At 37.5% G+C, this 15,374-nt stretch overlaps 1 protein-coding gene across 2 annotated transcripts in view; it reads left to right on the top strand.

Moving 5' to 3' along the window:
* Window positions 1–9,687: 9,687 nt before the first annotated feature.
* The window catches only part of LOC149787349 (large neutral amino acids transporter small subunit 2-like), a 42,489-nt gene continuing 36,802 nt past the window's right edge, over window positions 9,688–15,374 (top strand). For both annotated transcript variants that reach the window (XM_089977906.1, XM_089977905.1), the window contains exons 1-3: window positions 9,688–9,814; window positions 9,975–10,475; window positions 14,331–14,456. In XM_089977906.1, coding sequence (XP_089834032.1) covers window positions 10,004–10,475; window positions 14,331–14,456 — 598 coding nt within the window. In that variant the 5' untranslated portion in view covers window positions 9,688–9,814; window positions 9,975–10,003. The remainder of the gene's footprint in view (window positions 9,815–9,974; window positions 10,476–14,330; window positions 14,457–15,374) is intronic.

Below are 15,374 nucleotides of genomic sequence, written 5' to 3'. Positions count from 1 at the left end.
GACACGGTTTAGGAGACATGTTAAAATCGGCCTTTCGTTCGGTGGCCCCGGTGTTGAAACCGATGGTGACACGCGGATTGCACGCCTTGAAAGATGCGGCACTGACGCAAGGCAAAGAATTTCTCCAAAATGTCATCATCGACAAACAAAACCCTAAAGAAGCCTTCATGAGGGCTGGCAAAAATGTCTTGCTGCAAACGGGCAAAGACATTTTAGGCCGACGAGACACACCTATAAATGCCCTGCACACTACCGAGTCAGGCATTCAGCAAGGACAAGGCAGAAAGAGACGACGACGAAGAAAACACCCTTTCACCAGACTTCAAGCTATAAAGGCCAAGAAAAGAAGAACCGTTCGAGACTTAGACGTTTTCGATTATTGAGAAAGAACAGAACAAAATGATGCACCGAGAGTCATGCGCCTGTTCCAAGACGGAACTGGATCTGTTTGCCATGCCCCCTACCATGATGACCATGCAAGAATCTCAGTGGGTGGAATTTCATCCCGTCTCCTCATTGGCCGATTCTGCTCCCATCGAGTTTGAAATCAAGGGACAGCCCGAAGATTACATCGATCTGAACAGCAGTTACTTGTATTTGAAAGTCAAAGTTCTAGATAAGGATAATGGTGAAGTAGCAGACACTGAGCCAATAGCTCCCGTCAACAATTTCATGCATTCCTTGTTCAGGTCAGTGGACTTGTACTTGAACAACAAACTGGTTAGCAGCAGCATGGATACTTACCCTTACCGTGCCTACCTGGAAAATCTCTTGACGTACGGAATAGATGCCAAGAATACTCATCTCAATGCTTGTGTGCTATGGGAACCTGATGAAGCGAAGGCGTTTGAGGAAACAGATAAAGACAATGACGGCTTTGTGGAAAGACGAAGCAAAATCCTAGGTGGAAAGAGTTTAGAACTGATGGATCGTTTGCATTTGGACATGTGGTTGCAAGAGAAATATTTGCTGAACGGGGTCAATGTCCGCTTGAGACTGAATCGTAGTAGTGCCGCTTTCCATTTGTTGGCTGATGCTGCTGCTGGCAATCCTAAAAGCAATATCGAGGAGGCCAAACTCTACGTACGACGCGTGGAAGTGTTACCCAAAGTAGGTAACGAAATCAGTCAAACGTTGAGCAGAACGACCGCCAAGTATCCCATACGACGTGTGGAAGTGAAAACGTTCACCATTCCCAAGGGACAGCATTCTATGATCGAAGATCATCTGTTTCAAGGACAGTTACCCAAGCGTTTAATCCTTGGTATGGTCTCGAATTCAGCCTTCAACGGAGCCTTCGTTGAAAATCCTTTCAACTTTAAACACTTCGACGTGAAGAAAATCGAAGTCAGTCGCGATGGCAAGACCTTGTGTACCCGACCTTTCGAACCTGACTTTGATCCCACAAAGATGAATTACTTGAGATCGTACTTGTCCCTGTACGAAGCCACCGGTCAGTTAGGAACCAACACCAGTCACGGCATTACGTACGAAGATTATGCAGGAGGCTATGCTTTGTGGGCTTTCGATTTCACTCCAGACCAAGGCAGCGACGAGGGACATTTCCACCCTATAAAATCTGGCCAGATTCGTGTGGAACTTCAGTTTGCAAAAGAACTACCAGCAACAGTGAACGTCATCCTGTATGCCGAATTCGATAATACCATAGAAATCAATAGTTTAAGAGAAGTCATTCTAGATTACTAGAAGCCATGGAAGACTGTTATCCCTCTTTACCTAGTGGAGAAAGTTTGGAGATGGAATGTGAGGAGACCATGGAAAAAGAAGAAGTGATCATGATGAAGTCGAGATGGCCAGAACAAGAAGCCCATTTAGTCTCCTGTTTTGCCAAACACTTGGTCGACAAAATGACAGAACTGATCAAGAAAAATTGTTACGGATGTCAAAACGATCATCCCAGTCAAATTCAACACGATAAATGCCTGATGTTAAGTCAAGAAGAAAAATTGGACGAGTATCTGGACGAAACTTGGAGTCTCATCTCGGACGAAGACGTGTTGCACCAGTGGTATAAAGACTTGCGTGAACATTCTTGTCCACCATTAACCACTCAAGAGATCCATCGTATCGAAGCTCTCCTGAATCAGAGTGAGGAAACAGAACGAATAACCGTTTATTCGTCAGACATTTTCAAGCAAAAAGTCAGGATCGAATTGACGACTTATTATTACCTGTGAAGAAGAAAAAAGCACATACAAATCAATGGATACCTGGGAACTTTATTACCTTTTGAACCACAGTTCGTATACGGCTTCTTGGAATCCTGTCGTCTGTGCTAAAGATGAACTCCCTCATCGCAAACCTAAAGACCATCAAGCTTACATGATCAACACGGACGACAGTCATCTCCCAGGAACCCACTAGGTAGCCGTTTACTTTCCTCAAGAAGGATGTGTGGAATATTTCGATTCGTACGGATTGCCCCCTTTGGAAGACGATATCATCGACTTTATGAGAAGAAATGCTCAAACCACCCGATTCAATAACGTGAAATTACAAGGCACAGATTCCTTGGTGTGTGGACAGTACTGTGTGTATTTTCTGCATCATCGCAGCCTGGGCTATTCCTTAGAACATTTAGTGACTCATTTTGATCCTCGTTCTTCTGCTAGAAACGATGTGAAAGTAGATCGATGGTTTTGTGACCATTATGCTTATCTTTTGTCTCAAGCTAGGAAACGTAGTGTCCATCAATGGCCTAATGATTTCCAACAGTGGAAATCACAATTTCATTCACAACGTTGTCAGCCCTGTTTAAAGTAGATGGTCAATTGAGAAAAAAATGTTAGTGATTTGAAAAAAATTGTTTGGTGTTATTATTATTATTGTTAAAAATGTTAGAGTTGTTGTTTAGTGTTAAGTGATTATTGAATAAAAAATGTTGTGTTTTGAAAAAAAATGCCTTTGTCTTTTGTTTAGCTATAAGAATGTTGGATTGATGCTCTTTTCATTTCTTACTATCCCTCTCATGACACTCACTGAACGTTGCGACTCGAAAACCGTGTGGGGGATGTTTTCCTTCACGTCCGCGCTTTGACTTTAAGAACCGGGCTTGTTTCCAGTCTAACCATCCATTGTCGACTCATCCTCCTAAGAAGATGTGTTCCAAACTAGCTAAGCTCAACGAAGCCTACGTGAATTTGCATAGGGTCAGACACAGTCTGATACCAAAGCCAGAAGAAATAGAGAATGTGAGAATGTTAAAAATCACTGAAGACCTAATAGAAGAACTCTTCAGAGAAGAAATGAACAGGGAAAAAGAAGAATGGACAGAGAAGTACAGACTTCAGAGACAGCAGCAACAGCAGCAACAGCAGCAACAACAGCAACAGCAGCAGCAGCAACCTGAAGCTGACAGAGGCTTTGTCGATTGCCGTATCGACACCAAAGAGTTCTTCTTCTCTTTCCGAAGAAGCAGACCTATCGCCAGAAAGTCTATCCTCAGGGGACATCGCATTCTTAGAAACTAAAAAAGAATGCCATAGCAAAACAAAAAAACAGCCCTTTTCAGGGCTACCCCAATACTCTAGAAAAGAAATAACGATCAATTTGCCAATGTGTGTAGGTAGAGTAGTGTGAAAATAAACACTAACTCTTTTTTAAAAAATTGTGAGGGTATGTGTTTGTGTGTTTGTGTTAGTAAGTGCTTAAGTAAGTTGGTATGGATAGTAGATTAAAATGATGTCTTTTTTTGGTGTTTGAGGTGTATATTTGGAGTTAGATTGGATTGCTTTGCGTATGTGGATAGTCTATTGAAGTGATTTATAAAAATTTTAAAATAGTGATGGGTAGCATAAAAAAGTGAGTGAGTGTTTCTTTTAGGTCCGCGCGTTGTTTTTTTTTTTTGGACATGATCTAGGTAAGATCAATTTTATGTTTTTAGGGGGATGTTTTCCTTCACGTCCGCGCTTTCAGTATAAATTGAAACTCGTTCGGCAGTCTAGCTACCCTTGTTGACTGATCAACACAAGAATGAATAGCAGAATTGTGAAACTGTTAGAACTCCAGATGCACCTGGAATATGCCAGGCGCATAGTAAACGAACTATCAGCGGAGGCTATAGTAGAAGAAGCAAGAGTAAAGAAGGAAGAGGAGGAGAGAAGAGAGAGGGAAGAAGAGGAAAAGAAAAGAGAAGAGAGGATGTCGTTCAATATTCCCGAGACAGAGGATTGGGGTGCTGAAGCGAATCATCCCGCCTCTGCACTCTCAAGACAAAAAGTAAAAAGAGACTGGAGTCAAAGATGTGTGTGTGGCGCCAGGCCAGGAAGGTGCAACCATTAGATAGGTGCATCTGGAGTTGAAAAAAAAACCAGCCCTATTCAGGGCTACCCAATACTCTAGAAAAGAAATAACTATTAATTTGCCAATGTGTAGGTAGAGTAGTGTGAATATAAACACTAATTCTTTTTTAAGATAGTGTGAGGGTATGTGTTGGTGTGTTTGTGTTTGTAAGAGCTCAGGTATGTTTGTGTGAATAGTAGATTATGGGTTTCTTAGCGTATGTGAAGAGTATAGTTAGGGTTATATTATATGAAATGAGAAAGTAGGGGGATGTTTTCCTTCACGTCCGCGCTTTCAGTATAAGAACCCACCACGTTCGTCGTTGCCACCAGGAACTCCATACACTCGGATAATAACCCCACCAAAAGTACAATCACCAAATGCCGAATAACATTTAGGCCAAAACTTGTCCCAAATCCACCGGCAGCCAATAAGGTACATACGCTCTGTACCGAAATAGGACAATGGGGACTACAAGCTGAACAACACCAATTAATAGACATAACACCATGGAAAAATAGGACTCCAGACATCAACCTGACAGCACAAAAAATTGGATCCAAAAACGAAAACCCAATAGGACTCTTAGCAGAAATACAAAAGATCATAACGGAAGAGTACCCGACTCATGTTAAAATCTACACAGATGGCTCCAAATCGCAAGAGTTAAAAAGAACGGGAGCAGCTGTGGTTATCCCAGAATATAACATCGAAATAACTGAAAGACTCCCAGACGACTGCTCAATCTACACAGCTGAATTTTGGGCCATAAATGAGGCACTAAACTGGATTACACTTTCAACCACAAAACAACACGTAATCATCACCGACTCCCTCAGTGTACTTAAATCACTAGAATCTGGTATTTCCAAAAGTAGAGCAAATCTCATGGAAAAAGCGCTACAAACAATAAGGGAAATAGATACCAAACAACAGAAACTAACATTCCTGTGGGTACCCTCACACATTAACCTACCAGGAAATGATAAAGCAGACCTAAGTGCAAAATCCAGCCTCACAAAAAATACCTATCTGACCATGCAATATAGCGTTACAGAAATATATAGTCAAATAACTCAGAAAATCAACCATAAATGGCAACAAACTTGGGACAATAGCATCAAGGGCAGACACCTATACCAATGGCAAAAAAAGGTGGAGAGACATATTACAATACCTAGAACACTGCCAAGCCCAGATATCAGAATCATAAATCGAATAAGGACCGCTAAAACCTTACTCAAGGGAAGCTTTGGAAGACATCTCAACAAAGGAATGGACAACCACACCCATTGTCCCCATTGCACCAGCACAGAGACCCTGGAACACGTTTTTAATCAGTGCACCTATTACCACTCGCACAGAATGGAATTTCAAAAACAACAAAAGAAAATCGGATCGCCCTACAAATATCCAGACTTCATAAATCCCAAAACAAACAGCAACAAAGACCTAACATACAAAAACATAATAACATACTTAAAACAAATAAACAAGTATGACAAGATATAACCCAATGAGTTGAGAGCATTAATTGCTAGCTGAAAAGCACACTCAAGGTAAAAAATACAAACAGGATACCAAAAAATACAGGCTACCAAACACACATCAATAACGAGAACAGGTACCTTTGAGAAGTCCCCAGGACCTGATTACTCAGCAAAGGTGCCTCCATACTCGATATATAAAAAAGAAGAATAACTAACTTTACAAACAATACAAATCTTTACAAAAAAAAAAAAAAATTATTAAATAAAATAAAATAGCAATTTTAAAAATAAAAACTAAAAATAAAATAAAATAAACTAACGAAAAGGGAAAGGGAAAAAAAACAACAAAAAACTATCTTTAAGAAAATGGGGAGACAGGCACCTTTGATAAGTCCACCCGGACCTGAGTATTCAGCAAAGGTGCCTGCACCCATAAAATTATTAAAATACATGCATGTACCAATCTTCCCTTCTCTACCTTCCAACTTTGCATGTCTATATTCTAACTATAACATCTAAGGTCTGACAACAAGAACAGAATACATTAACTCCCTAAATTTAGATATATAAGGTGACATAAGCCCAGTCATCAGGACCCTCCGCACAAGGCGGAACTAAACTAAAGTCACAACAAAACTTATCATTAATAACACACTACACAGGAAGCACAGGACTTTTTCAGACCACGTGCTGACAATTTTAACTATTAAAAAAAAAAAAAAAAAAATTATTATTATATTAGAGTTTGAGGCACAATGATACTTAAGATAATGGTGTGTGGCAGTTGAGCAGAAGGGGACTCCAACAAGAAAAGACCAGCAACCCACAACAACGATGACAGAAAGAAGACACAGACATCGGTCAATTGCCCCAAAAGAAGCTCTCACATTGGCTATTAGAGGGCTCTTCAGACATACCAAATTTTTTTGGCCCTAATTCAATATGATCATTTTTGGACACCGCCATCAAAATTCAAAACTTAAAAATTACAATACAAGAACTGAAAGTAACGGGTGACAAACACCTAATTGATTGGCATCATTTATTTTTTTATATACATACACAAAAGTACACTCTGTACATAAACAAAAGAAAAGAAAACTGCTATAGGTTAACATAACAAATCTAACAACTATCAAGATCAGGATAATTACAGTGGCTAACACGACATTGATATATTTAACGTCCATTAGTACAACTGGACTCGATTTAAACAATAGGCTTTGGCGTTTCTAACAACATGGACCTGTGACGTCGGGCTCCTCCTGGACTCATGCCTTCCCTCCCTTGCCACGGACAGACATTGTAATTAAGTAATGCGGTCATCGCATATAAACACGGGGATGTAGTGGCACCATTCCTACAAACCCGATCAAATAAATAGCCTGGTCATCAGGCATTAACAAGACGCAAAAGTACTAGTACGTAAGCGTCTATAATTCAATATTCATTCATTCATTTGTTGGAACCATTCTACGGAAGAACCCAAGGAAATGAGTATTGAACTATTTAATGAGCTAAAGGATAGTTGGTACTGGATGACAGATGCAGCCTATGTGGTGGAAAGGCTAGAGAAGGAGTGGATGCATGAAGTTACTAAGGACTTTGTCAAAAGTCAAGTGACGAGTCTAAAACTTGCCAGGGATCTGATTGTGGACATGATTGAAGAGGAAGTTAAAAAGTTAAGAGGCTTCATAAAACTTGACTATGTGAAAGTAGGTAAACTGAAAGAGGCCCTTGATTATGCTATTGAAGTGAAGTGTTTTTTAAAAGATATTTTGGAGTGGACAGAGTGGTCCTATGTGAAATGGGGTTTAAACCAAATGATGAAAGCAGAGGAGATGATGAGGAAAGTGATGAGAGAACAAGTCAAGATAATAAAAGAAAAGTGGTCAAAGGAAAGAAAAGAAGAAGAAAATAGAAGAAAAAAGGATGAATTCGAAAAACTGAACACAAACTGGATGAAAATCCAAGAGAAGTTCCGGGCCATGGGTCACCCGGACTGGCTGCCGGAAAAAGAAAAGAAGAAGAAGAAAGGAATGATGGACAAAATAAGAGGATGGTGGAAAAAGTTAAGAAGTTAAAAGAAGAAGAAGAAAAAACCCAAAGGCCCTTTTCAGGGCCAGCCATATTTCTCGAAAAGAGATAGTCTTTCCATTGCCTACCCCTTTTTTATTTTTTTTTTTAAAAAAAAAATCCCATGTTCAATTTCCCTTGACGCTATAAAGGCCCACTTTAGTGAAAGCCCTTGACGCTATAAAGCCCCACCCTGTTTAATTTCCTTTGACGCTAAAGTGCCCCACGATTTTTTCTTTCTTCATGTTAATTTCCCTTGACGGTAATCTAACCCACGATTTTTCTCCATGTTAAATTTCCCTTGACGGTAATCTTGCCCAAGGGGTCTTGTAATGCTAATTCCCATTGACCGTAAAGTGCCCCCCTTCACTATTCACCTTGTGACGCCAATCATATGGAGGGCCACACAATACGACTTGGCGGCCCGCATATGGTCCCCGGGCCGCGTGTTTGAGACCCTTGATATAAATTGATCTGAAATTTGAGATTGGGTGATTGCTATTGGCCGGGTTATTTTTCCACCAAATGCTTTGGTTGCCATGTACCACCATGTCGGCCAATTCTACGCGTCGGGTAATTCTGCGCAACGATACGTCATTTCTGTAAACATTTGATCACGTGTTATTTTGGGTCAAAAATCCATTTTGTATCAAGAAAGAATGCTCGCAATTTAATTAAGAAAAGTGATATTCATAAAGTGTACAAAAATATCCGGTAATTCGACTCGAAATGTATATGCAAATATGATTTCTAAATGTCAACATGAAGACCCACCCTATGACCTTCTTACATTGGTAACCCGGAAAATCCGATTTACTACGTATCTGTTAGAATCGTACAAATAAATGCATTACATATAGCATGGAAATATATACCTTATAACAACACTGCATTTTAATATAAGTTTCCATTTTTGCAAGAAGTTGTGCCACATGTACAAAAATCGTCTGCTACCCAACGTGTCAGTTTGCCGCTACAATATAAATTCTCAAGAAATTCGCCGGCGCATAGTCTTTTTTCTAAATTCTCCCCATAAGTAAGACGTTGCAAACACATTATATCCTATTCATTGTTGTTTCTCTTCCACATAATAGATTTTTTTTAAATATAAAATTTTGAACTTGACTAACTTTTTAAAAAAGATCGGTTTTGTTTGCTTAATAATCTTGCCATTAATTGGCATTATTACGATGAATTTTGTAAAACTAGCTATTAACCTGAACTAATTACTCGACTGAAATGCTGACAGATACAGTCCAAAGTAATGCATTTCATTCATATTGCCCGATTAATAAATATTACATCGTTTCAACGCTGTGCGCAGAAGAGGCCGACACATGGCGACTCAGGAAAACACGGGGGTGGTATCCCCTGTGTCCAAAATTTATGTTATTTTGAACAAAATATTCTGGTGACAATTGCCTCTTTTCAAATGGTAAACACTGCTGCATTTTATTTTCGTAAGTCGGTCGAATTCGGTATGCGTTTTGCTTTAATATTGGAGACGATAACCTTTAGAGCGCAGAAATGCCCGACAGCATTGTATAGCCTACCGTGTGCTGAAAACTGACATTAAACCCCACGCCTCCCAAACAGTGCCATAAATTTCGGAAAAACATTGTGACTCAAATCTTCTCTTGTTGTTGGTTTTATTTTTTGTTTGATTTGTTAAATCAATATCTGTTGGAGTATCTACGTCTCGCGGTACGGTTATGGGAATCAACATAGAAACCGGTAAACATAGTAGAGGCTCCTCCTACTTGGCGATTTCATTGGCTCAGTAGGGGAAAAGTCATGTGACAATATCATTGATACAAAAACGTGATGCGTGCAGTTGTAGTAATAGTGTTCCCGCGTAATGTTGTTGTCAGCCGGCTTATTTATCATCTTCAGTGGAGCTGTATATTGTAGTTTTACTTACTTCCAGTCTGTTTCATTTCAAGAAGGTACATTTTATTTTCCTACTGATACTTCCTTAGTATTAACATTGATTTATATAGGATTCTTTAAAGAATTGGGACGATGTAAGCAAGAAAACGTTTACTTTTATTGCCTTGCAAGTTGCTACACTATCGTCTGAACAATGTAATTTTTTCTTTCTTTCAGGAAATTTTAAGAAACTGTAGGATAGGAAAATGGCAGAAAGTGAGGTCACAGAGAAATCCCAAAACAATGGAGGCGATAACGAATCTAAATCGGTGAAACTAAAGAAGGAACTTGGACTACACAATGCAGTGGCTATTATTGTGGGGGTTATCGTTGGGAGTGGAATTTTTGTTTCGCCAAAGGGAGTTCTTTTGGAAGCAGGTTCTGTAGGGTCTTCGCTAATAGTATGGGGATTATGTGGATTAATTTCATTAATTGGTGCCACATGCTACGCTGAATTAGGAACTTGTATCTTGAAGTCAGGTGCAGACTATGCGTATATCATGGAATCGTTCGGGCATTTGCCAGCCTTCTTGTATCTGTGGGTTGCCTTGATAATTATAATTCCCACAGGCAATGCTATTACTGCCTTGACATTTGCAAATTACATTCTTCAACCATTGTTTCCTGATTGTGAAGCTCCAGCCATTGCTGTCACGTTGCTTGCAGCCCTTTGTATAAGTAAGTAGCACGTTTCTTATTTATTTACAAAGTCTGTCCTGTAGTTTAGTATACACTCCACATGGTATTAATTAGATTCATCTTTTATTTAATACACATAAATTGGTTACTGATTGGAATTTACACTCGCACAGGTGTTGAGCGACTTTAGATCTTTTGTTTAGAAAACAATCTAGGAAAATAACGTTACGAATTGTACCCACTTGGCGCCTCATGAGTGATGCAAGCGTCCATGCGCTTGGATGATGCAAGCTGTCGAGTCGTACACGTGGGTTTACCGTGGAAAACAAAAAACATTCATTGCATCATGCTCGGGCCATTTGACTGCAGTTATTTTAACAGATATCAATTTGTGTTGATAGTTACAAATAAGGGTTATGGGTGTTTTTAAGTAGTTATGAATTGTTTACCTTTACTGTATAAATAGGTGCATAGAAACGCACTGGAACACTATGGAAAGACTAAACGCTATTTCAGTTTAATTTAAATGATATCGTATTTACTATATTGCATCATTGCTTGCGTAAACCTTATTCCGGTCACAGGGGCTCGTTACAAAGAAAATCAAGGGATGGGAGGTTCTAATCTAATTACAGGTTAGAACCCCCATCCCTTGATTTTCTTTGTAACGAGCCCCTGTGATCTACACTTCGCGTAATATACCAAGTTTGGTACCGATATTTAGCTCAGACATTGGACTTTGTATGCTAATACAAAGTTTGAATTACAGTCATAGCTTTAAAGAATGCCAGACCATTTTCTCACGCTATCAATCGACGTGTCTATGATCGTCCACTCTTAATATGCAAGTGCAACGCACTTAGTGAAATAGTGACCCCTTAATGGTGGACAGAAAAATCAAGTCAGTAGGCGTAGCACGTCATTTCGGTGGTATTGTACATGTATGATTTATACGTAAAATGTAAGCAACGCTAAAAGCCCCTGTCGTTTTATTCGTTTGTTTTCATTTATAAAAAAAAACCGACCTATTTCATGCTCAGGGTAACGGGCACTTTCGTTACATAACAAGTGATGCAATAGCAAATTGTACAGGCAAGAATTGGAGAGCAGTAAGAAAAAGTTCATTCCAAAAACAGATGGGAATCAGCAGAAAAATGAAATAGTGACTGAATTTTAAGTAAACAAAACACGAAATTTTTTATATTTTATTTTACTTTTCGTTACATGTAATGACACTGATTTGTAAATTTACATGCTGCAAATGATTGCATTTATTTCAAATTGGCATTATATTTTGTGTGTTGTAGAATAGTATGTATTAAATTTAGTTAAGTTGGCAAGCACATGTGCTTTAATAATAGTGGCGTCAATCAAATGCATTTGGCTAATTCATGGTTAGATTATCGCACTATTAGTGTTTGGAGTTAAATTATATAAGGATGTGATGACCAAAGTAATAGACGAACTGCTATTTTAAGATGGTATTCGAGGGTAAACTCAAGATATACAAACATCAATAGATGAGGATTGATTGCACAATGGAGTTGTATGCTAAGAAATAGATAAATACAATTGTTTTTTAAAAAATAGTTATTTTATCTTTGCTCTTGTGTAGTATCCATTTTCAGTAATAATTTGCATACATTTAAATAATGCATTATACATTCAGCTAATGAAAATTGCGCATGTTTTTTATGTGGGGTTTATTTAGTATAAAGAAATATTCAACATAAATATATTTTTGAAAAGCATTAACACCCAGAGCAGTATAAATCTATGAGGTAAAACATTAAAACATTAGCTTACTCACCATTGTATAGATAGAAAAAAAAAATCTGCAACGAGCCCTGATTTCACGATTTTTATTATTATTACAAGCCACTGGCAAGAGTCTGTTGTGCAATTTATTACACGTGGCCATCTGTGTTGTTGATATTTCCTAATTGCACATGAATAGGCATAAACCGGTTTAACAGATCACCGTGAGGGTGAGTAAAATTTTCTTGCCATTATGTCCAGTGTGACCTTTCAGGCTGTTTGAGTAAGTCTATCAGACTTTCATTAACCAGTCACTTTCAGTTTATATAACCAGAACTTCATGTGATTTGTAAGAGATTGTTACATTGTGTTGACGATGATGTATTTTTGTTTAAACTAAACTAAGGAAATCTCTTTGGTGATAAGACCATTGCCTGTTGTTTGCCATTATGTCTTTTATACTTATTCACATTTAGTATTTTGCAGATTTTCCCAATATTTTGTATTATGTATCACAACACAATATCCTGTATCATAAGATATTGTAATACAAAATTTCTGGAGCGGCCCAGTCCAGTCTGCTAGTGACTGCATTGGAAGGTTGTTTTTTTTAAATAATAAATGTGTATGTAAAATGTAATCCAGGTATTACAAAATATGCAGTGATATTTTTATTATTGTAGAGTAACAAACGAGATTTCAAAAGAAATTAGTTGAAAATTATTTCTTTATAAAGACTTTAATGCTGTTTTTGGATGGTTCATGTAATTATTACTTATTTTGAAAGCACAATCAGCCTGATCTGCATAATATATCTTGTCAGGTACTTGCTATTATAAACAGTTTTGTGGTTTTATTTTGGACATGTCAGTCCTGATAATATATGGAGCACAAACTTCTCATTATTTGGAAGTGGTCATTTTAAAATTAAAAGTACAAGGCTAATTCAACATATAACAATTTTTTTTTTTAGTGTTGTAAAAGTAAACGGTTCTGCTGGAAAAGTGTACTGTAATTTTAGCCACTATCCAGATGGTAATGAAATTGTTGAAAGTGGTTGCACTTTTTTTATTTGTTTGGCAATCATTAATGATTAGGTCACTTAAAAAATTCTGAAAGAAACTTTAAGAGAATTAATTTTTTTAAATGTTTGTTTATTAAGGCCAAAAAAGAAAGAGAAATTGCCTACATTTTTATTAATTGGTGATGTTAGAAATTAGCTGCATTTGTTCTGCCCTTGCCGCTTCATTTCATGGAAAAGCCTGTAGCAGCATAGTTCAATTTAAAACTTGGACTGGGGAAGTATAATTTCTATATATCAATGAAATTAGAAAACTTGAGGATTTTCCAACTGTCATATATGAGGAATGTTATAAATCAGTCAGCTGTTTTGTGGGAGACAGTATATACATGCATACGGCAGTTTTTATTTGTTCCATTACATCTGAATGGTATTTTTTGTTGTTGTACCGATTGCCACGCTTTCTTTCACATAATCACCTATAGCCAAACACAGGTATGTTTTAATCAAATGATGCTGGTGCAATCCGGATTTTAGTATTTGCTATTCAAGTATTCGCCGGCTTGCTTGATTTTGACTTACACGAATTTGAAATTACTGATTTCAGGTGAATTTATTTAAAATGTATTTTTTTAGCGAAGACTAGAAAAAACTATTGAAATTATTTGTTAAAATGAAACAGAAATACAATTTATGAATAGCTAAAGTGAATGGTATTAAATTAATTCCATTACATTTTTTCAATGAAAATTAAAGGCAGTGGAACCAAATATTTCAATTTATGCGAGCATTCTACGGGACAAAACTATTGCTCATAAGTCAGGGTTTTAGCTGTAAGTGATTTATGTATATATTAGTGTAGAATGGCACATCATCATAATTAATGGCTGTATGGTGCAAATTAAAAGTAGAGTTCTTAAAGCGTAAAAAAAATGAAGAATTGCACATAAATTTTAGGAAGATAAGCCCTTCCAAATGTAAACATGAAGCAGGATAATATATGAAAGGTAAATATGTTATAATGTTGTAATATGTTAAAAAATGTAATATAAATGTAAAAAATAAAAATCCATAAATAGATTTTATTTGAACGTAATTTGTTTTGAATTTTTCAGCCATTCTCACATTTATCAACATAGTCAGTGTGAAATCCGCCGTTCGTGTTCAAGACATTTTCACAATAGCAAAAATCCTTGCTTTGGTCATGATCATCATCACAGGCATGGTCAAGATTTTTCAAGGTGAGTAACGACAGTGATAATAATGCATGTGAAAACTTAAGTTTGAAAAAAGAAAATGTGTTGATGACATCACGATTTATATAATGTGCATTTTTCCAGTGATCACAGTGAGAACATGTATGCGATTACAGATGTAAAGTTCATTTAAGTTGTGAGCATTTAATGGAGGTAACATAATATGTTGATAATTTTATTTTATTATAGGTAGTTACCATATGATGTACAGCATGTACTTGCTTACAGTTGAGTAAAATTGAAACAACAAAGATCCTGATCTGTCCTAGCATAATACACTTGCAGATTAGGATCTGTGTTCACTGACTACTCCTAACAAGCTGTATGGACCCAGATCTTGCAGTGCATTTCATGCTGGTAGATCTGGGTCTGTGCAGTTTGCAGTTGGACTTGTAAGCGAGTATATACGGTAGTTACATTCCCGGTAGTGCTGAAATGAATACCCGACTGTACTATTCAGATAATTATAGCTAGTATTCGGTTCCTGTCTGAATATTTATTGTGACGTTATATTGAAATATTTAATATCACTGCCACCATGGGTTGAATCAGAAACATCAGCCTGTCGAATTTCAGCACTTAAACCCACCTGATTTATGTGTAGCCTGTTGGAATTCAGTGTGCTCCCATTCAGTTTTGGGTGCATGTTACTATGTATATAGTTTGGCTGCCTGGTGACACTATATATTGCAGGGGCTATCACTAAAGTTTGAGTAACTTGCAAGGCATGTTAAACTGGACAAGATAAAATTGGCATCAAATGATACAGCATACAATTGACTACCAATTTCAAGTTTGAATATTCAACAAAAATCATTTTTATTCAAATATTTATTTCAGCACAAAAACCCATACTTGATGACAAGTCCACTGTCTGTTTTGCCACAAACTTTCAAAATGATT

This window comes from Sinohyriopsis cumingii, chromosome 12, assembly GCF_028554795.1.
Source record: "Sinohyriopsis cumingii isolate HCF-2022 chromosome 12, ASM2855479v2, whole genome shotgun sequence".
NCBI classification, from domain to species: Eukaryota; Metazoa; Mollusca; class Bivalvia; order Unionida; family Unionidae; genus Sinohyriopsis; species Sinohyriopsis cumingii.
This window is presented reverse-complemented; position numbering and strand designations above follow the sequence as displayed.